This window comes from Rhipicephalus sanguineus, chromosome 11 (genome assembly GCF_013339695.2).
Source record: "Rhipicephalus sanguineus isolate Rsan-2018 chromosome 11, BIME_Rsan_1.4, whole genome shotgun sequence".
In the NCBI taxonomy this organism is placed as follows: Eukaryota; Metazoa; Arthropoda; class Arachnida; order Ixodida; family Ixodidae; genus Rhipicephalus; species Rhipicephalus sanguineus.
This window is the reverse complement of record NC_051186.1, coordinates 143,338,538-143,360,815: the sequence shown is the minus strand read 5'-3', so window position 1 is coordinate 143,360,815 and position 22,278 is coordinate 143,338,538. Positions and strand designations below refer to the sequence as shown.

At 49.3% G+C, this 22,278-nt stretch overlaps 1 protein-coding gene across 1 annotated transcript in view; it reads right to left on the bottom strand.

The window, feature by feature from the left end:
- The window catches only part of LOC119375574 (uncharacterized), a 198,155-nt gene that overhangs the window by 95,508 nt on the left and 80,369 nt on the right, over positions 1-22,278 (bottom strand). Inside the window, exon 3 of the mRNA XM_037645788.2 lies at positions 16,798-16,945. Coding sequence (XP_037501716.1) covers positions 16,798-16,945 — 148 coding nt within the window. The remainder of the gene's footprint in view (positions 1-16,797; positions 16,946-22,278) is intronic.

Here is a 22,278-nt window from a genome sequence, read left to right as displayed (position 1 = left end):
CCGAACGCCGCTCTCGATTTACGTCGGCTATCGGCCAATAAGCATGCTATGTCTCTTGCGACGTACAGCGGACAGACGCCCCGCCCACCGACGAGAGTGAGAACCGGCCTCTGTTTGAAAAGAGGGTGCCTGGGGAAACGGCAACTTGGCGCTCCGCTTGTGGCCATTACGCGGCGCGCACGACTGTAATATTTGGCAGAGCAGTTCACAGCCGTGTCAGCTTTCCGCAGGATGTGTTTTTTCAATCAGCCCAAGGGGTGCTTCATGACCCCTCCATGGGCTTGTGCCTCCAGAAGTGGATAGGATTTTCCAGCGCTGTCGTCCGTCTGCAAGACGTCTGCAAGGTATTTACAGGACTTGCTATGAGTCACATCCTTGTCAACTACGTTGGGGAGCTTGGGCAGGGATTGCTCCCCCAGCTAAGACACAGGGCAGCGACGGCGACTGAATGACTGTGGTACATCATCATCATCATCATCATCATCAGCCTGTCTACGCCCACAGCAGGGCAAAGGCCTCTCCCACGTTCCGCCAATCAACCCGGTCCTGTGCTTTCTGTTGCCACGTTATACCTACAAACTTCTTAATCTCATCTACCCACCTAATTTTCTGTCTTCCCCTCACGCGTTTGCCCTCTCTTGGAATCCAGTCAGTTACCCTTAATGACCACCGGTTATCCTGCCGACGTGCTACGTGCCCGGCCCATATCCATTTCTTCTTCTTAATTTCAACTATGATATCCTTAACCCCCGTTTGTTCCCTGACCCACTCTGCTCTCTTCCTGTCTCTTAAGGTTACACCTATCATTTTCCTTTCCATCGCTCGCTGCGTCGTCCTCAATTTAAGTTGAACCCTCTTTGTAAGTCTCCAGGTTTCTGCTCCGTAGGTAAGTAACGGTAAGATGCAGCTGTTATATACCTTCCTCTTGAGAGATAGCGGTAAACTACCATTCCTGATTTGATAATGCTTGCCGAATGAGCCCCATCCCATCCTTATTCTTCTAGTTATTTCACTCTCATGGTTTGGCTCCGCGGTTACTACCTGTCCTAAGTAGACGTACTCCTTTACAACTTCCAGTGTCTCGCCACCTATCGCAAAGCGCTGTTCTCTGCCAAGATTGTTCCACATTACTTTAGTTTTATGCATATTAATTTTCAGACCTACTCTTCTACTTTCCGTATCCAGTTCAGTAATCATGAGCTGTAATTCGTCTCCCGCGTTACTCATCAATGCAATGTCATCAGAGAATCGCAGGTTACTGAGATACTCTCCATTAACTCTTATCCCTAATTCTTCCCAATCTAGGGCCCTGAAAACCTCCTGTAAACACGCGGCAGTGGATAGTGGCTGTGGATGCGCTGTAGATTTCTTCCATTATGTTTATATAGGCATAATGGAAGAAATCTACAGCGCATCCTGTGGACTGTGGTACAGATGGCTTCCAAATCTGCGTGCGTGGTCGAGGTCTCGTACAAAGGAAAAGACGGCACCTCGAAAGATGACTTGCATTGGCGTATCATGTTTACTTGGGGATATTGAAAGCACAGCCGCCCATTTTTCAGCCAACGCAGTGCAGCGGCGAAATGAACGGGAATACGTGTATGCGCGCAGTGAACAGTCCGGTGCAGCTTTCTTCTGCCAGGCTGTTATACGAAGTGGACCCAACACCGCCTGATTTTTTGTCCTTGCCTTTTTTTTGTCGTTTTTCTGGCTTGCCGTGGCAGATATGTTTGTTGCCTCAGGAGAGGGCTTGGTGCACCACAGTAAAAAAAAAAAAAATGCTGCTACGCATCCATCCCACGCGCAACCACATGGCCTTTCTTTATAACTTGATGGTAGAGTTCAGAAAAGAAAAAAAAAACAACAAAAGATGACGACGATAACTGTGCTCAATAGAAGCGGGGGTGGTGTCCGGCTCCCCGAACACCTGCAACAACTCCCCGAACACACCTGCACAGGAGTGCTCGTCACGCGCACGCGCGTATTCTCATTCATTTCGCCGTTGTGCTCCGCCATACGGCGCTCATCAACTCGGTGGTCGACGCTCAAGTGTTGAGATTTTAAAAAATGGGTGGCCGTACTTTGAGCTACGGTAAAAAGTGTGCCACTCAGCCTAGATGCACTCCTGCAAATTTTGTGTCCCTTCTAAGAGACATAGCCGAGAGTGCCATTCAGGCAGAAAAAAATAAGTGTGTTTTTGAAGGAATACAATGCTTCCAGAAAAACAGAACACTTTCAAAACCAGATAACCAAGTTTGAAACACTATCGACTAGCGAAGACATAGTAATATGGCCCTCTTAGTAGCCGATATAGAAGGCGGGTTTGTGGTAATGCCCCGTGAGGTGCACATAGAGAAGGCTGATGCTGCGATTAGGACAAAAAAAAAAATTGTTAAACAGAAGACTTCGCTGACCAGGGGGAAAGAAAAAGCTCTTCCCCTGTGCGACGAGACGAATCTCGCAGCTCTGCGTGAAACGCTTTGGAGCACTCAGTGTCCCGCTCTTAGCGTCTTTTGTTCGGCCAAACCGCATAAGGAAGATGTTCCCATTCGGACAATAGTCGGAGTAGGAGGGCATTGGCATGGCGCGTTTTCCAAGTTTCTGTTCAATCAGTTGCGTTTGCTACACGTGGTTGATCCTTTGCTGGTGCAGAATTCTAATGATGTCATAGAATTCTTTGCGCTCACTGATTTTACTGAGCCTTTATTCCCGTGTACAATTGACGTGGTTGACCTTTTTAAGTGTCTTATGCCGGGGTCCACCACGGCTCCACTGACGTATTTCAGTCACGGATATGACGTTGTAGAATATACATTAACAGGTAGCAAAGAAAAAAACTAGAAAAAAAAGTTGCCGGGAGTCGAACCTACGAACCCTCTCTCCGCAGCGCGCGGCGCGTACTGACTCGGCCACCGACGGCACGTTTTTCTCCATACTAACGGCGAGCTATTTATATACACCATTTGCCGTTGCCGGTACTCAGAGATTGGTGGCACATCGGCGTGTTTTCGTTATCACTAGCGAGATTGCGCAAAAGGCTCGAAGGGCGCGATTTAAAGGTCGTAGCCCCGCGCGTTGTGATGCGCGCGCGCGTCCACAGGGCGTGGTCGCTCGTGCGCGCGCGCTTATCGCGTGATGGGGCGGGGGGGGGGGGGGAGGGTTGTACGTCTTGTGCTCTCACCTCAAGTTTGCGTTGAAGTTACATAGAGCACGAAGGTCAATGCGCTCACTGCAGCGGCCGCTTTTGTGGATGGAGCGCGCTGCTCACACACAAATAAGTTACAACTCTGACACTTAGTTCACGCTCATCCAGTGTATACTTGTGCATTCGTTTCGTGCGTCCTCCTTTGTGTTTGAACAGCGCGCTTTAACTGTCGAGCTGTGACAGTTGATACTTCGCGCTCATCCTGAGTATGTTGTTTCTGTGCGTCCTTTCTCCTGGAGCAGCGCGTTGCGAGTTTCGAGATGCTTGCCGTTTTTCGCGTGACACTACAATTTGTTGCTAAAGCATTCATTCCTTCGCCCTTGTGCCGAACAATGCACAACAAACGCTCAGCTACGTCTGTAAACACACGTTTCCCTTTCGTGTTGTACCGATTCCTACGACAGAGGGATGAGCCACGTTTTTTATTCTATATTGCCAAACCCGGCTTGCTCAGAGCTGTGCGAACTGCCATCGAAGAACATGACCCGATGCCTTTTAATAACTGTAGTGTTTATCTACTGACAGTTCCTCGAAATGCTTAGTTTTAAATGCGAAGCATTTCTTAGCGAACCTCAGGCACTTTGGCCGTTTCTATCTACGTATCTATCTATCTATCTATCTATCTAGCCGCCTACGTCTTGGCGCTCTCCTGGTCGTCTCCATAACTTCTCATATACCAAAATTGGCATAGCAGGGGATCAATGTATGACGAACACGATTCACTGGTCAAGAAATGAACAACGCAAAATACCTGTCGCGTACGTCATGAAACCCTTTCTCTCAGTCACGTGTGGCACATACCCGTAAACCAGAGTTCATGTTAAGCGGGTATGTGCCACATGTGGTACAAAGTCTCAACCAACACAGTAACCGCGAACACAGACATTGATACGCAAGGAAAGTGATAATAACAATAATTGTTAGGGTCTTATGTCCCAAAACGACGATATGATTATGTGAAACGCCGTAGCAAAGGGCTCCGGAAATTTTGACCATCGGGTATTCTTTAACGTGTACCGAAATCGCACAGTACACGGGCATCTAGCATTTCGCTTCCATCGAAATGCGACCGCCGCGGCCGGAATCGAACCCGGGACCTTCGGGTCAGCAGACAAGCACCGTAACCGCTACACCACCGCGGCGGACGCAAGAAAAGTAAGCTGAAGACAGAACACCCCTGGAAGACGCTCAACTACCACCCACTCGTCCACGTGGTCCACGCAAAAACCGGGGTCAATGCTTCCTACGATAAACCTGCCGAGAGAACAAGGCCTCTCATCATTACCGGTGACTTCAACATTCATTTATCAAGACCTGGCAACAAAGCTTGGTCCTTGTACTGCGTGAAAGACGGCTTGGATGTGGATAGGGCATCAAAAGACCTCGCTGCCACGTCCACGACAGGAGGCATCATTGATCATTTTATCGTAAGAGGCATCCAGGATTTCCACGAGCTGCACTAGCTGCACCAGCTGCACTCCTCATAGCCGTGATCACGAACGGATCCGATTAACAAGTCCGGTCCAGCTGCTGGTGCTCATTTATGACTGTGATGATGACCTTGTTCAAGAACTCTCAAGAACCCCTTCTACACATGCACACGGGTTCTTGAAACGTGCCTGCGTTTTCCGCCATAACGGACAGGTATAAGTATAACAACTGTAACTGTGACCGCAACGTACGTGCAGTGCGCCTACGCGTGCCACTCGGCTGTGTATATATCTAGGGAAACTTTCCTGAATGAAGCTTAGTTGCGAGTAATGCCTGTCCTGTGCATCTTTGTTCCTTCTTTGTCCTGTTCGGATTCGCGCTATGCAGTATTGAAGAATATAGGCACTGCATATCAGCTTACCGCGTCTGGTGTTGGGAACACCTATGTTGCTGTTGGCATCGTTACGCAACTGTAAACAACTGGATATATAAAACATATGCGACTCTTGAACATATGAGTGTGCGTATACCACTTCCACATTTCTCTATAGAGTCATTCCGTAACGTTTCGCTCAATGTGAAAAGTTGCGACACAGTCACCATCCCGCGCATGCTTCGCATAGCATCGATTCCCACGGTACGTGGGATCTGCCGAGTTTTTTATGTTTACTCTACTTTTATCATTTTTTGCGTAGAACCTTTCCTTCAGACGAACGGAGTTCGCATTGGCTCCTGTATCGCACCACTCTTACGTGATTTGTTTTTATCACAATGTGACAAGCGCACAAGAACCGTGTTTGATTAATCGAAAGTGGGGCGCATTTTCGATATGTCGACGAGTACCTGATGGTTTACATTTCGAGGACTCCAGACGATCCTAATACAATACAGCCTCCTAATACAATACAATACAGCTTCCTAATACAATACAATACAGCCTCCTAATACAGCCTCGGTCAAAAAAGGGGACCTTAAATTGCAATTCGGCGCATTCAAAGGTGGTTAAGCGTGGCATCATTACAAAGTGCGTGCGCGCAGCCCTCAAACCGCCACGCGAACACAAGCTGGCTGTGAGCTTGCAAAAGCAAGTGTAACGCTTGATTGTGGGATGTTCACCCTAACGGATGATCGCCTCTGTGCTGGAGGGTCTGCTTTAAGGGGCCCTGCAACACTTTTCCAAGTCGCTATGTAATGGCTTCACTAAATGAGCTTATTCCTGCACGAATCGACTGGTACGAGCGGAGTTACAGGGATTTCTCGCACGCTGTAATTGCTTTCTCTTTTCTCTCATCCCGACGAAAGCGCTGGAAGCTAAGCAAGGAGGGATGGCACGGGGGAAGAAGGTACGTCACGCGCGCCTCGTCACCTTGAGCACTTTTTTTTCTTCGAACGCGCGGCGCACTTTCAGTGCGATCGCGCGCGCGCGTGGGCAAGTGGCGGCCTCCCGCGGCGGCCCCAGTAACTACCGAGTGCACCATGTTCAAATAAGCCAATAGCGTGGAAATTGAGTGAATGGCGCAATGATCTCGAGTAAATAGCATCATTTGTCGAGAGAAGAGAAAGTGATTTTTAGCTGATTGTAAATCCCAGGCCACGTGCTGCGATATAACGTTTTTCTCGGGTGTTCTCGGGAGCCTCGCCTACCGATCGGCAGCGTTTAGTGACCATGCTGCAAAAGTCTTACAGGGCCCCATTAAGGAAAGTCAAAGTGGCTTACGGAAGAGGTTGTTCGGACAAAACCGGACAAACGACCAGTTGTTGTGCCTTACGTGCGCCACCTGTCGCACCGCCTCAAAAGACGGTCGCCAAGTGCGGTGTTCCCGTAATCTTTTCGGCACCGGCAAAGCTATCGCGCATGTTCCCAGTTGTGAGAGCTTCCGCGCACACGAGAAAGCACGCTATCGAATTCCTCAAGTGAGATATGGGGGTCGTTTACTCCATCCAGTGCTGCATAGTAAAGTTGCAAGGCGGGCTCGTTGGTACGGTATTCTTGAATAAATATGAAGGAAAGATAACTTTTAAGGACTCGTTTTTATTTGTTAGACACAATATTAATGAGAACTAACAGACAATAAGGTCACGGAAAGTATGTATAGGGGATGCTATTTGTAGTACCTAGAATATAAATGTGAAGGAAGTAACGTGGACGAAAAGATAACTTGCCGCCGGGAGGGACCGAGCCTGCGACCTTCGAATAACGCGTCCGGTGCTCTACCACTGAGCTACAGCGGCGGTCATCCTGCCGTCCACTTTATGGGGTATATATGTGCATTTAAACCTAGGAGTGTTAATCAGCGCCGATCGCAGCCATGGCGGTGAGTGTGGAACCCTCTTTTTCTGCCTGTTTGCGTCACGTAGCACGTCACCTTCGTACGAGCTCGCAGCTGACCAATAATCTCTCGCATACTTACTAAAGGCATCAAGTCTGTCAGAACATGACCCTTGCTATGAATGAAGGAAAGAAGCTAAATTTTAAGGGCTCGTTTTTTAAGAGCCGCCGTAGCTCAGTGGTATAGAGCATTGGACGCGTTATTCGAAGGTCGCAGTTTCGGTTCCTGCGGGTGGCAAGTCGTCTTTTCGTCCACTTTACTTTTTGACATTTATATTCTAATTACTACGAATAGCATCCCCTATACTTTCCGTGTCATTATTTATGTTCTCATTAATAACCAATAAATATTGTCACGTGGTCGTGACGTCGACGAAGGCAGAAGTCAGCACGTCCGAGATGAAACTCTTTATTAGGCCGAACTTGTGGCCGGGAAAATGAAACTCCAGCTACAGCAATAAACTGATAGCGGCGAACAAAGCGTCGACCGTCGATCAACTGACAAGCGCTGAAGCGCGTCGGCATTTAAACATGTGCCGTCGAATATTCCAGCGTTATCGCTGGCTGTCGTGCAAATTCTAGAATAAGCTCGAGTGTGCGCGTCTTGCGCGCAATCTTAACAAAACGATCTACAATGATCGCGAAGGTTCTCGAACAACGAGGCGCGGTTCGCGCTGAGCGTTGCTGGCAGTCTTTGTGGCCGAAAACCGAATACAGCAAAAGTGATAAAGGAACGCACGTGGCAATGCCCCCCTCTGAAAAAGCATCGTTCCGATGCTTAAAACAGAACAGGCCAATGCATGCAACAATAAATAACAAGAATAAAGCAACTAAGTACAATAAACAATAAGCACAAGAAAGAAAGCACAATAATAAAGCAAAATGGCAGTCCTCAGATTCGCTAACGTGCGTAATATGGTTTGAGGCGCACGACATAGACGACTTCAGGTCGTGCACGGCGCCGCTGAGAGTTCGTAGTGCCATCAGGGACAACCTCGCAGTCGAGTGCGCCGAGGCGTCGAAGTACCCTGTACGGTCCAAAGTATCGTCGAAGAAGCTTCTCACTGAGTCGCCGTCGGCGTACTGGCGTCCATACCCATACACGGTCACCGGGTTGGTATTCTTGTGACGTCGTCGAAGGTTGTAGCGGCGGCTGTCAGTCGTCTGCTGGTTCTTGATCCGTAGGCGGGCGAGCTGTCGTGCTTCGGCGCGCTGTAAGTAAGCGGCGGCGTCGAGATTTTCTTTGTCGGTGACGTTGGGTAGCATGGCGTCGAGCGTCGTCGCCGGGCTTCTTCCGTAGACCAACTTGTACGGCGTCATCTGCGTCGTTTCTTGGACGGCCGTGTTGTAAGCGAAGGTCACGCACGGAAGGACCGCGTCCCACGTCTTGTGCCCAACGTCGACATACATGGCCAGCATGTCGGCGATGGTCTTATTTAGACGCTCGGTGAGGCCATTGGTCTGTGGGTGGTAGGCGGTGGTGACTCGTCTCGCTATATTTGAAGATCGCCTGAGTTAGGTCCGCAGTAAAGGCGGTACCTCTGTCTGTTATGAGGACCTCTGGGGCGCCATGACGCAAGACGATGTACTCCACGAAGAACTTGGCTACCTCGGCGGCACTGCCTTTAGGCAAGGCCTTTGTCTCGGCGTAACGGGTGAGGTAGTCAGTTGCTACGACGATCCACTTGTTGCCGGAAGTCGACGTCGGGAACGGCCCCCGTAGGTCCATCCCGATTTGCTGGAACGGCCGGTGAGGTGGTTCGATTGGCTGCAGAAGTCCCGCTGGCCTAGTCCGCGGTGTCTTCCGTCGCTGGCAATCTCTGCAAGTCTTAACGTAGTGGGCGACGTCGGCAGGAAGGCGTGGCCAGTGGTATTTTTCCTGTATCCTCGCGAGCGTGCGGGAAAAGCCGAGGTGGCCAGCCGTCGGGTCGTCGTGCAGGGCCTGCAGAAACCTCTGGTCGCAGTGCCGAAGGTACAACGATGAGGTAGTCGGCCCGGGCCGGAGAGAAGTTCTTCTTTACGAGGACGTCGTTTTTCAAGAGAAATGACGCCAATCCCCGCCTGAATACTTTTGGAACAACGGCGGTCCTGCCCTTGAGGTATTCCACAAGGCCCCTGAGTTCCGCGTCGGCTTGCTGTCGTTCAGCGAATTCGTCGGCACTTATGGTTCCCAAGAAGCAGTCATCATCGTGGTCGTCCTGCGGCGGTGCGTCGATGGGGGCACGAGACAAGCAGTCGGCGTCAGAGTGTTTTCTTCCGGACTTGTAAACGACAGTAATGTCGAATTCTTGAAGTCTTAGGCTCCACCGTGCGAGGCGACCTGAAGGGTCCTTCAAGTTGGCTAGCCAACACAAGGCGTGGTGGTCGCTCACAGCTTTGAAGGGCCGGCCGTAGATGTAGGGGCGAAACTTCGATGTAGCCCAGATGATGGCCAGACACTCCTTTTCTGTTGTGGAATAGTTGATTTCTGCCTTTGATAGCGACCGGCTAGCATAACTGATGACCCTTTCCAATCCATCGGTCTTCTGCACAAGGACGGCGCCGAGTCCTACGCTGCTTGCGTCGGTGTGGATTTGCGTATCGGCGTGCTCGTCGAAATGCGCAAGTATCGGAGGCGTCTGCAGGCGTCGTTTCAATTCTTGAAATGCCTGAACTAGCGACGTTTCCTACCTGAATTCGACGGCGGCCTTCGTGAGTTGCGTCAGTGGCTCGGCGATCCGTGAAAATTCCTTGACGAAACGTCTGTAATAGGCGCACAAGCCGAGAAAACGGCGTACGGCCTTCTTGTCGGTGGGCGTCGGGAAGTCAGCGATGGCAGCTGTTTTCCGCGGGTCCGGGCGAACACCATCCTTGCTGATCACATGACCCAAGAACAAGAGCTCCTCGTACACGAAGCGGCACTTTGCAGGCTTCAAAGTGAGTCCGGAGGTCTTGATTGCTTGAAGTACAGCTTCAAGGCGCCGAAGGTGTTCGTCGAAGTTTGAGGAAAATACAACGACGTCGTCCAAGTACACGAGGCACGTCTGCCACTTCAAGCCGGCCAGTACTGTATCCATAACCCGTTGAAAAGTCGCAGGTGCCGAGAAAGACCAAAAGGCATGACCTTGAAGTCAAACAGGCTGTCTGGCGTTATAAAGGCAGTCGTTTCTCGGTCTCTCTCGTCGACTTCTATTTGCCAGTAACCGGTCTTGAGGTCCATCGACGAGAAGTACTTTGCGTTGTGTAATCGATCCAGGGTGTCGTCTGTCCGGGGAAGGGGATACACGTCCTTATTCGTGACTTTGTTCAGGCAACGATAATCGACGCAAAAACGGAGAGTCCCATCCTTCTTCTTGACTAGCACCACGGGGGATGCCCACGGACTCTTCGACTGCTGGATGATGTCGTCGCGTAGCATTTGGTCGACCTGTTTCTTCACGGCCTCCCGTTCCCGCGTCGAAACCCGGTAGGGACTCTGACGGAGTGGTCGAGCATTTTCTTCTGTTATAATGCGGTGCTTAGCAAGGGGCGTTTGTCGGACCCGCGATGACGACGAGAAACAGTCCTTGTTTTTCTGCAGAAGACATCGAAGCTGTTGCTGTTGGCGAGCGGGAAGACTTGGGTTTACGTCGAAGGGTGGCTCCGGTGCTGGGGTAGTCGTCGTAGCTGCGTCGTAATCCGAAAAGGCAAATGCATCGCTGACGGCCAAGATTTCTTCGATGTATGCAATCGTCGTGCCCCTGCTCAGGTGTCTGTATTCTTGGCTGAAGTTCGTTAGCATCACGCTTCCTTTTCCTTCGTGCAACCGTGCATTGCCCCTTGCAACGCAAATGTCACGGTCTAGTAGCAAACGCTGATCGCTCTCGATGACACCTTCGATGTCTTCAGATTTTTCGGTGCTGACGGGAATTATGACGCTGGAGCGAGGCGGGATGGTAACTTGATCCTCGAGCACGTTCAGGGCATGGTGACATGGATTCGTATCCGGCGGTGTCGTTTTTTCCGATGATAGGGTTATCGACTTGGTTCTTAAGTCAATGACGGCGCCATGATGGTTTAAGAAATCCATGCCAAGTATGACGTCCCTGGAGCAGTGTTGCAAGATTACGAAACTCGCAGGATACGTGCGATTATTGATTGTTACTCTTGCTGTGCAGACTCCAGACGGCGTTATTAGATGGCCTCCAGCGGTACGGATTTCGGGGCCTTCCCAAGCAGTCTTAACTTTCTTCAACTTCGTGGCGAAAGGCCCACTGACGACGCAATAGTCGGCTCCAGTGTCGACGAGAGCGGTGACGTTGTGGCCGTCAATGAGAACGTCGAGGTCGCTAGTTCGTCGTCTTGCGTTGCGGTTGGGTCGCGGCGTCGGGTCACGGCTGCGTCGGTTTGTTCCGCTGCTTCGACGTGGCGTCGTCAGGTCTTCCTCAGGCCGTGAAGTTTCGACGTCAGGGCTTCGTTCGGCTTGCGGCGTGTTCTTTAGATTTCGTTGCGGCGTTGTCGTCGGCGGCGGAGGATCTTCGGTAGTTCGTCGTACAGCAACCGCACCTCCATCGGTTGCTGCCCTTAGTTTCCCGGATACGGGCTAGGCGACCGGCCCCGATTTGGGCCAGTGTACTGCCGGCGGTGCGGTGACAAGTAGCGGCCCGGCGAAGGCGAGCGGGAAGGTCGTCGTTCTTGCCACTGTGTTCCAGTGAGGTAGTCGTCGATGTCGCGAGGCCGTTCGCCTGGCTCTGGGCGCGGCGCGTTGACGGCGAATCCTCGAAGCCCCATCTGTCGGTACTGACAGCGGCGGTACGTGTGGCCGGCCTCCCCGCAGTGGTAGCAGAGCGGGCGGTTGTCAGGGGCGCGCCAAATGTCGGTCTTCCTTGGCGTGTATCTCTGGCCGGCTGGTGGGCGGTATGACGTCGGTGGCGGCGGCGGGACTGCTGGGGCGGCGCGGCGTCTTGACGTGGGCTAGGAGGGGGGGGGGGCGTTGCGTCGGGCTGCAGCAGCATAGCTCACTGCTTGCAGCTGCGGCTGCGCCGACTCGGGGGTGCCCAGAGACTAAAAAACTTTGAGCGCGCAAAAGGGACGTAGGAAAAAGGGACGTAGGCAAAAGGTCCTACGTCCCTTTTGCGCGCTCAAAGTTTTTTAATCATGCGTTACCAACTAGCCCACCTAGCCATTTTGTTGCCCAGAGACTGCTGGATTTCCTCTCGGACGATGTCGGCGATCGAGGCAGCTTGAGGCTGTGGTAAGGGTAATAGCTTGCGCAGTTCTTCCCGCACGATCGCTCGGATCGTTTCACGCAGGTCGTCGAAGCCGACGGCATGAACAGCTGGGCTGTCTTCAATCGATCGGCGATGACACTGGCGGTTGCGCATTTCCAGCGTCTTCTCAATCGTCGTCGCCTCTGAGATGAATTCTTGGACTGTCGAGGGTGGGTTCCGCACCAGCCCAGCGAAGAGCTCTTGCTTTACCCCTCGCATGAGCAACCTGACTTTCTTGTCCTCAGGCATGGCAGGGTCAGCGTGGCGGAACAGTCTGGCCATTTCCTCTCCAAAGATGGCAACACTTTCATTAGGAAGTTGTACCCGTCTCTAGCAAGGCTGCGGCCCTTTCTTTTCTGACGACGCTTGCAAACGTCTGCAGGAAACCGCTGCGAAAGGCGTCCCAAGTTCGAAGAGTGGACTCCCGATTCTCGAACCAGGTCCTTGCTGCGTCTTCAAGGTAAAAGTAAACGTGGCGCAGCTTGTCCTCGGAGTCCCAGTTGTTGAACGCTGAGACCCCTTCGAAGGTCTCGAGCCAGGTTTCCGGGTCTTCGAATGACGACCCGCGGAAAGTTGGCGGCTCCTTGGGCTGCCGGAGAAGTATCGGCGCAGGCTGCACGGCGTCGGTCATCGTCGCTGCGGTCGGTGTTGGGACCTGGGGCTGCCTGGTGTTTTCGGGAAGGAGCCCGTACTCTGGCTGCAGTCCCTTCTGCCTGCGGCTTGTTCGACGATCCGGGTTTTCTTTGCCGTCGTCCTCCTCGCTGCTTGGGCTTGGGTCAGCGCTTCGCGGGGGCGTCCGGATCATGGAAGAAGCAGCACCTCCACCAGATGTCACGTGGTCGTGACGTCGACGAAGGCAGAAGTCAGCACGTCCGAGATGAAACTCTTTATTAGGCCGAACTTGTGGCCGGGAAAATGAAACTCCAGCTTACAGCAATAAACTGATAGCGGCGAACAGAGCGTCGACCGTCGATCAACTGACAAGCGCTGAAGCGCGTCGGCATTTAAACATGTGCCGTCGAATATTCCAGCGTTATCGCTGGCTGTGGTGCAAATTCTAGAATAAGCTCGAGTGTGCGCGTCTTGCGTGCAATCTTAACAAAACGATCTACAATGATCGCGAAGGTTCTCGAACAACGAGGCGCGGTTCGCGCTGAGCGTTGCTGACAGTCTTTGTGGCCGAAAACCGAATACAGCAAAAGTGATGAAGGAACGCACGTGGCAATATGGTAGCACAAGGTAACGGGATACAAGAAGAACACGGACACACACACACAGCACTACTGTGTGTGTGTCTCCGTGCTCTTCTGGTGTCCCGTTACCTTGTGCTACCACATTTATTCAAAAATGCTACATAGGCCGGACTGGTCGCTGCATTAACGACAGATTGAGGGAGCACCGTGCGCTGCTCAGGAGAATAGCGGGAGCCGGTCATTTAGCCGACCGTTGTAAAAGATGCCAATGCACACCTAATTTGCGCAGCCCACGTGTTCCCGGCAGCAGTGACGTAAATCCAGAGGGACCCGTAGGGACACACGTCAGACCATGGCGGCCATCGTGTTTTTATACCTAAGGGTTGTATTTTTATTTACATAAGAATTGGCAGCATATGGCAGATGCAAATTAATCTAGAAAAGACTAAACACTTGACGTTCAATTCAAACGATAAGATTTTAGACTCAGGTACAACGGTTAAATATCTCGGAGTCCTTATCAATTCAAGACTAACATGGACTGACCACATAGAACACATTACTTGTAAAGCGCAGAAGAAACTTGGCTTTCTGAAGCGACGTTTATATCTAGCCGACAGGGACACAGGCTTCAAGCATACAATTTCCTTGTGCACCCTTCACTGGAATACACGTCAATCATTTGGCATCCCCGCCAGATCACTCTTACTAATCTACTGGAAGCCGTCCAGAATAAAGCAGCTCGATTCATCTTATCATCATACTCACGATTTCAAAGCGTTTCATCTTTGAAAGCAGAGCTGAATATGCCGCCGCTTGCTGTGCGAAGGCAATTTTCCAGATTTTTTTCCATACCCTTTATGCCGCTCCTGCTTGGGCCAAAGTGTTGGCCTGCAGTATTTCTAAATAAATAAAAAAATAATCACTCTAACAGATCACTTGCCGGAGCGCATATTTTTGATATTTTTGGTTTGATAAGTCAAACCATGCATATTTTACCGCCACCCCATACTTCTAGTCGCACCGATCAAGATTTCAAAGTCAACCCTATCTTCGCCCGTACGGAAAAATTCAAAAATTCGCCTTTAACTTTATCGATAAAGGAATGGAATGAATTACCTTCCAGGATTATTATAGTAACTGAGGCTTCTTTTTTTTAATTCAGCATTGCTAACCTATTTGGAACCCTGTGACTTTCATTAATAATTATGCTTTACCTGACGTTTACTCTTGTTGTATTGCTTGTTTTGTTACTACGTTCTACAAATTTCTGTACTATAGCATTGTATTAACCAACAATTATTCATTCTCCGTAAAAATTGTGTTCTGTTTGTTCCCCCCCCCCCCTTTATGTAATGCCCCTAGTGGGCCTTTAGGATACTTGAATAAATAAAAAAAAAAATAAAATTAAACCATGCTTTGAAATAAAATTTAAAAAACGAGCGCTGGGTCCCAGCTCGAGAACTGCATTGTTCTATTCAGTCTTCTTTGAACCGGTCGAGAGGCTTTTGCGATTTTTATAGTCTGACACAGCTGAGGGGTATTCAACACAGGTACACACTAAATTATAATCAGCCTTTAAAAAAGTTGAATGCGCCACAAAATTAGCTGTCAAGTAATTCTTATATGTGATGTTCTAAATGTCAAGGGCGGACACTTGCAAGGGGTGACCCCCCCATGATTTACGCCAATGCTCGGCAGGTATAAGGATGAAAAATGCCGTCTTGTTGACAAGGCCTTTTGTATGAGAAAAGAAAATGAGAACTACGTAAGCACTGCCTCTATCGCGCGTTCGCAAAAAGTAGCAGATTATCTTTTTCATAACCTATGTACTATGAATAGCTGCTGAGTGACAACATGCGCATGCGCCATACTCCCTCCACTCAAACGCCATAAGCAGGCTTCTTACAGAGAGTCGTAGGCAGGAGATTGAATCGATCTACAGCTCGTTGTCATAGAGCATGTTTCCGCCCACCTATCGCCTATCGTTAAATTTTACAAGAAGTGCAAGACATTATTTATTGCAACCACTACAAGTGTGTGGTTACCACCACAGCAACTTAATCTTATTTTTGCGTGCAGGACAGGTAGAATGACGGGACTAAAAGCTGCACTAAAGCAGCTTGACTAGCTCCCACTACCTACAGAACCGAATGAAGAACAACGGGGCCCGTATTCACAAAACGTTTTTTACGCTAAAAATATTCTTAACAGACTATTACAACCAATCACAATGCGGCACATATCATTAGCCAACGCGCCTGACCAATGGAAGAATGCGCTTAGGAAAAAGAAGTCTTTAATTCGGCCCCGCCACTATTCGCGCGACATACAGCGTAACGAAACGCACGTGCTAATATCACCTTTTTGTCAGGTCAAACCACAGCAAATAATTATCATGACCGCGTGATTGCACGATGCAAGTATGGTGACCGGCCAAAGCTCCGGATGTCGCTGTGGCCAGCACTCAGACTTCCCATACTGCATTGCGGCTGCTGCTAGGAGAAATACATTGCGTGGTCCGGCAAGCATGGTTCGTTGACGTAAAGCTGCTTATCTTTCTATTCACCCTTTCTATTTCCTGGTGGCATCGAAAACTAGCAGCGCTGCAGAAGGAATACTTGGTGCTGCAAACACAGCACACAACCTCGGCGCGAGGATATTGCGTCGTCACCGAAGGAAAATTAACGATACTTAACTGCGAAACACGACCTGAAGGGGCCGCTCAGGAAGCGACTGCGCCTTGGTCACAGAATGCCGAACGCCAACAGTGCCAAGCTTTCCCAGTGTAAGTTCCATTTTCAAAGGACCTTCGACGGCTCGTGTGGTTCTTGTAGGAGCTTTTTCAGTAAGACATTTTTTCCGAGATAATTTTGAGGACATTCATTAAGGTGCTGTATTATTTTGGCCACTAAAATCAATAAATGGAAAAGTTCGTAGCATAAATAACTTCGTCGTTTACGTTAATTACTTACTTTCGAATTGATCTGTCTGCTCATGTGGAATGACAAGTTTATGGTTTATATAATTGCACTTTTAAAACAAGTTGATGCATCCAGAACAAAGAGCCACTCGTCGTATGACCGTAAGCTAGTCGCGCAGAGGCAGAAAGACGGCGACACGGAAACATGGTGTCTTGCAGTATGTTTCTCTGAGCCCGTATACGTGATTTCCAGAAAGTATTTTTTCGGAAGAGGCGAGTTTCTGAGACGTTTACCGTGTATGAATATCTAAATTCCCTCTCCATAGCTCCTCTCACAACAGGCGGTGTAGACGGATGTAGAAAAAAAAATTTATCACGACGCGCAGACGCCAATTGCCCCCAAAAGAAGCAGAACCGAGGCTCTGCAGCTGTTTTTTATGCGGACGTGTGGCACTGTATTATAATAACGAAGCAGTGCGTATACATACCTTGTAACTTCTTGAGCACGGCAACCTCCATCTTGAGGACCTGCTTGGCTTGCTTGGCGGATTCGAGCTTGAGAGCCACCAGTTCCTTCGATACCAAGTCCAGGCCCTCGTAGATCTCTCCAAAACCACCACCGCCAATCTTCTTCACCTGCGAGAAAAAAAGGTGTTGAAGCCACAGTGCCATATCTATTCTGTCACATGCCATTTCGTAACAAGCGCGGATCGCTTGGTGTAGTCGCCTATTATCAAGTAGACGCTACTGTCGGCAATAGAGCCCTCTGCACAACGGGGATGTTCGCAGACGCTCTTAATATCACTGTCGCGATACTAAGAAAATGTATTATTATGTTGTCAAGTTCTTCAATGTGAGTAAGAAGACAACGCGGTGCTTTCGGATAATAATCTATGCATCATCTTCCTTCTTTCAATGTTCCCAGCAACCTCCAAGTACATTTTGAGTGATTGTTTATCCATAACAATATAAGCTGACGCCTTTTTTACTTTTCTAGTGGTCTTTCTTGAGATAGTTAAAATTATTATTTCTTATTACACATACGGAAACGACATCAAGACTTTAAGGTATTGTAAAGAATGATGTGAATGTAATTTGCTCATGCAACTATTTGTAACATTCTCGTGAAGGTTCTGGGTACCTAAGGAATACGAAAATTTGCAGCTGCCGCTTCAACAGAACGATGCGGGCGTCTATCGACTGCCGTACCATCAGTACAACACTGGCGTCAATGACCAAATTGGTACATGTGATGCGACTCACAGTCCGTGGGCACCGACATTCCAGCTGTCCCCTTCATCCATCTCGCGAAGCCGACAAGCTGGGTGACCGCTTTGCCAGATAATGCGAGAGTCCTCTCCTGTCTCCATACCTTTCCGGCGTTCTCGCTTGTCGATGTCAACATAAAAAGCTGAATTCTGCTTTTTACGCGCCAAAATTTCGATGTGATCATGCGGCGCACTGTAGTGCCGGTGTTCGAATAGTGGAAATTGTAACGCTTTTAGTTCTCCTAGTAGGGATAACAAGTTATATAAAAAGTTAATATGGAAGTACGGGCACCCAGAATCTGTGAAAAGATGCACGCTGAAAAGCATGTAAAATGCCGCAGCCATTTGTCTCCTAGATTCTACTACACTGGGAGAGAGGTGCTTTGTTGCCCAGATTGGTCGTTGTATAAACGAACATGGTGATTCGTTATTGAGTACAATCGGTAACCATTTTCGGCTATAAATGCGCAAAGCCAAACATTTCTCGCATATTGGTGTTAAATAATCGCAAGGTTAGCCAGCGCAAAAAGACTAACGCTTAAAGAAACGCGTGCATAAGAGACCAGTGCAGATTTCGCATGTAGGCCTTTATTGCCCGCTTGTCACGCTCATGATGCTTTTGCCAATGATACTGATGGACCGAAAAACAGGAATAACACGAATCGAGTGCACATAAGTCCTTAGCTTTACAGGGTCTTTCACGGCATACAGACAATAGGCCCGCCGTGGTGGTATACAGTAGTTATGGTGCTCTGCTGCTGGCCCGAAGGTCACGGTTTCGATTGCGGCCGCGGTGGTCGCATTTTGATGAAGGCCGATATGCGTGGCAAGAGACAAATATTTACAACCGCATGAGCGACAGTGAGAAATTAACCACTTGCCGATCTCATTTGGGTTACAAAATTCCGTTCAGCTGTGGACGGAAATGCATTGGCGGAACAGTGCTTAATGACAGGGACGCGAGCACAGAGCGGGCAAGTCGGTAGGGGCGACCGCTGCTTGAGATGTCAACGAGAGATTGAGGGAGGTGATATTGTCGAAAATCTCGTGTAGCCATCGGAAAAAAAGACAGAGAGATAAAAATTACACCATGTCCCGCTAAAGGGGACCATGAGGCGATGCGAAGCCGGAGCACTTGCACGATCGCGTTCCGTTGGCATTCGTTGGGCATGCTACCGAGCTCGCGTTGTGGAACGCGAAGAGCGACGCTACGCGCGTCGTATCTTCTATCTAGCCTGGCCGTTAATTCTCACAGGGCGAGCGGGGAACGCGGTCGACAGGCGGGCGAGAGGGGGGCAGCGTAGGAGAGCAGAGAGAAGGGGAGGGGACGCGCATGCGCTCGAGCTCATCGCGGCGTTGCGCAGGAGAGAATTTCGGCATGTCTAGCCCGCGTTTCAGAGGAAGAGTGGAAAGGGGGAGGGGAGAGGGGAAGTGGAGAGGGGTATGGGAGAGGGGGAGGGGAGAGGGGGAGTGGAGAGGGTATGCGTATGCGCAGTAAGGGCGGTCACGCCGCACACCACCACCACCACCACCACCACCACCATTGGATTGAGCTCCGCCTTAAGATACTTCGCATCTAAAAAACATGCACACACATCCAGGACGTTCCAACCAGAGCCGTTCTGGTGGACGGGTTGTACGCAGAAAGTGGAGTAGTGCCTGCACAGCCTTCTTCTGCGACCCTGTGCAGGGTAGCAAACTGGTTATTACTGCCATGTTTTTATAACAAGCCATGTACCGAGTTGGCACTTTCGTCTGCAGCTACATTGCCTTTTATGCCTTTGTGGCCAGATACCCAGCATATTTTTTTGCCATCTCTCGGAATCCAGTCAGTTACCCTTAATGACAACCAGTTATCCTGCCGACGTGCTACGTGCCCGGCTCATATCCATTTCTTCTTCTTGATTTCAACTATAATATCCTTAACCCCCGTTTGTTTCCTGACCCACTCTGCTCTCTCCTTGTCTCTTAAGGTTACACCTATCATTTTCTTTTCCATCGCTCGCTGCGTCGTCCTCAACTTAAGCTGAACCCTCTTTGTAAGTCTCCAGGTTTCTGCTCCGTAGGTAAGTACCGGTAAGATGCAGCTGTTATATACCTTCCTCTTGAGAGATAGTGGCAGCATATTATAACGACTTGGCCACCCATATATGCTGAGGATAGCAATCTGTATAATTTATTGCAAACTGAGTTCTTGTGTTTCGTAGACTCATTAGAGCTCTAACGACGCTCAATGAGTCTGTCAACAGAACTGCTTTCGCAACAATAATTTGCTTTATATATTTTACCACCGAGAGGATTGCATATGCTTACGCTGTAAATATACTTGTATGTGGATTCAGTGCACCAGGCATGGAAAATCCAAGTGCTGCGTAAGCAACACCTCTCTAAGGAGGCGCCTTTCATAGAAGCATGAGTTGCTTTGGACCTCGTGAAACACCATATTCGCCGCACCTTTCCTGTTCTCACTTTTCACCCAGTATTCGACCCCCTTTTATTCACCTTCGCCGTTTATGTTCTCGCAACTGATTCGATTAAAGCTCCTTTGAAAAAAAAAATATTTTCAAGCGCGGCTGGTGGCTGGCAGGCGCGGTCTGGAATCTGACCACAGGGGGGCCGTATTCTGAGAAGATCGCGACATCGCCTAATTGTCGCCGTTGAAGAGCGCTGATTGTCTAGTGAGCAAAAACGAGAAATTGATGGTGCCTACGATAAACGAAGACGCCTCTTAAATGGGAAGACCCGCCATGATGGTCTGGCGGTTATGGTGCTCGACTGTTGAACCGCAGGTAGCGGATTCGAATCCCGGTTGTGATGGCTGCATTTTCACGGAGGCAAAAAAAATGTATGACGAACATGGCTGGCAGGTCGTGACATCAATAGCACGACATGGCTGCCGCGTACGTCATGAAAACCTTCCCTACAGTCAACGCGTGGCGCATACCCGCATATCATGGCCCATGGTATGAGGGTATGCGCCACAGGTGGTTCGCAATCTGTATCAGTTTAGGACAGCGAAAATAGACATTCATAACTTTAAAAGACAATCTGGCGGACGAAACAAAGTAAGACATGCAATTGGTCATGATCGGTGAACATAATGTAGCCCACTAATGCTTACATATGCAGTCCTACGACTGGACAAGCACTGATCTACCGTTGTCTAGAGCTGCTCATTCCCGCAGAAATACGCCAATGAACCTTGCTTACACGTTGCTTCGATAAAAGTGGCGCCTGTGCTGTAACGTGAGTGCCGGCCTTGTAGGACTTGATCTCAAAGTGCAGCATGAATAACTCCTGGCTCACTGCTTAGCTTGACATGCACGGGGCCTGCCGAAATTTTTCACTGTTGGTTGGTGGTAAAGTCTGACATTTCAGTGACGTAGACGATAGCTCCTAGTTCTCGTAGTGTTGTTCTTGGGCGGATGTGCGCTGCATTTTTGAAAGCTTTCAGCGAACATTACCTCCATGTTTGCTTCACATTTGCTTGGAGCGCACCGAAGCGGACAAAGAAAGTGGACGGGACAGCGCTTACTATTTTGTCCACGTCTGCGGTGCCCTTCAAAGAAATGTTTAACGATGAACGTGTACCAACTAGCCTTCTTGTGGGAACATTACCTTCTGTTGGCAATGAATGATCGTTGTTTTGCGAGCGCATGTTTTTTTTGTGTGGTTTGAACGTGCCAGCAGCATGAACTGTGCGTTGCTGGCGTTGTTTATCGCGCCCCTGAAAGACAGTGAGATGTTGAGACGACGTCGCTGCGGAGGGACACCACAGCGGAACTCTCTGTGTACGTCGTTTTAAGTTATTTAAAAAAAAAGCATTGCACGCACGCGTGAATACTGCACAACTTATACTGTGCTTTAAACAATTATACATGAAACGTTACAGGCATTCATCTACACCAGAAATCTTTCGCCGGTGTAGTAACCCTATGCTGTGGAGGACGACTAGTGATGCTTTCGTTGTGTCGAACACATTGCACGCAGCTGCCGATATCCTCGCTCATATTTTCAGGATCGCCGCGACGACATCCGGCAGCTTGCCCCTCGTAGCCCTTGAATCTACCCGACGCTCCAGCCGTTCATCCTTCCCACTCACACCTGGATGGATGGATGCTATGAGCGTCCCCTTTATATCGGGGCGGTGACAAGTGTGCCACCAGGTACGATTAAAAAGAACGTTTCCCTTTTCGCTTCTTTTAAATGCGAAGCATTTCTTAGCGAACTTCTGCGACTTTTAGCGCATCTATCTATCTATCTATCTATCTATCTATCTATCTATCTATCTATCTATCTATCTATCTATCTATCTATCTATCTATCTATCTATCTATCTATCTATCTATCTATCTATCTATCTATCTATCTATCTATCTATCTATCTATCTATCTATCTATCTATCTATCTATCTATCTATCTATCTATCTATCTATCTATCTATCTATCTATCTATCTATCTATCTATCTATCTATCTATCTATCTATCTATCTATCTATCTATCTAGCCGCCTACGAATTTGTGCTCTCCTGGCCGTTTCGTTCATGGGGTGTATACCAGAATTGGTATGGCATAACATGACTGTATGACAAACATAAATGACTGGTCCTAACATGAAAATCATGACATGCATGTCATGTAAAGCATGATTTACATGCCACAGTCTTGGTGCTCTTGCGGCCGTTTCGTTAGTTTGATA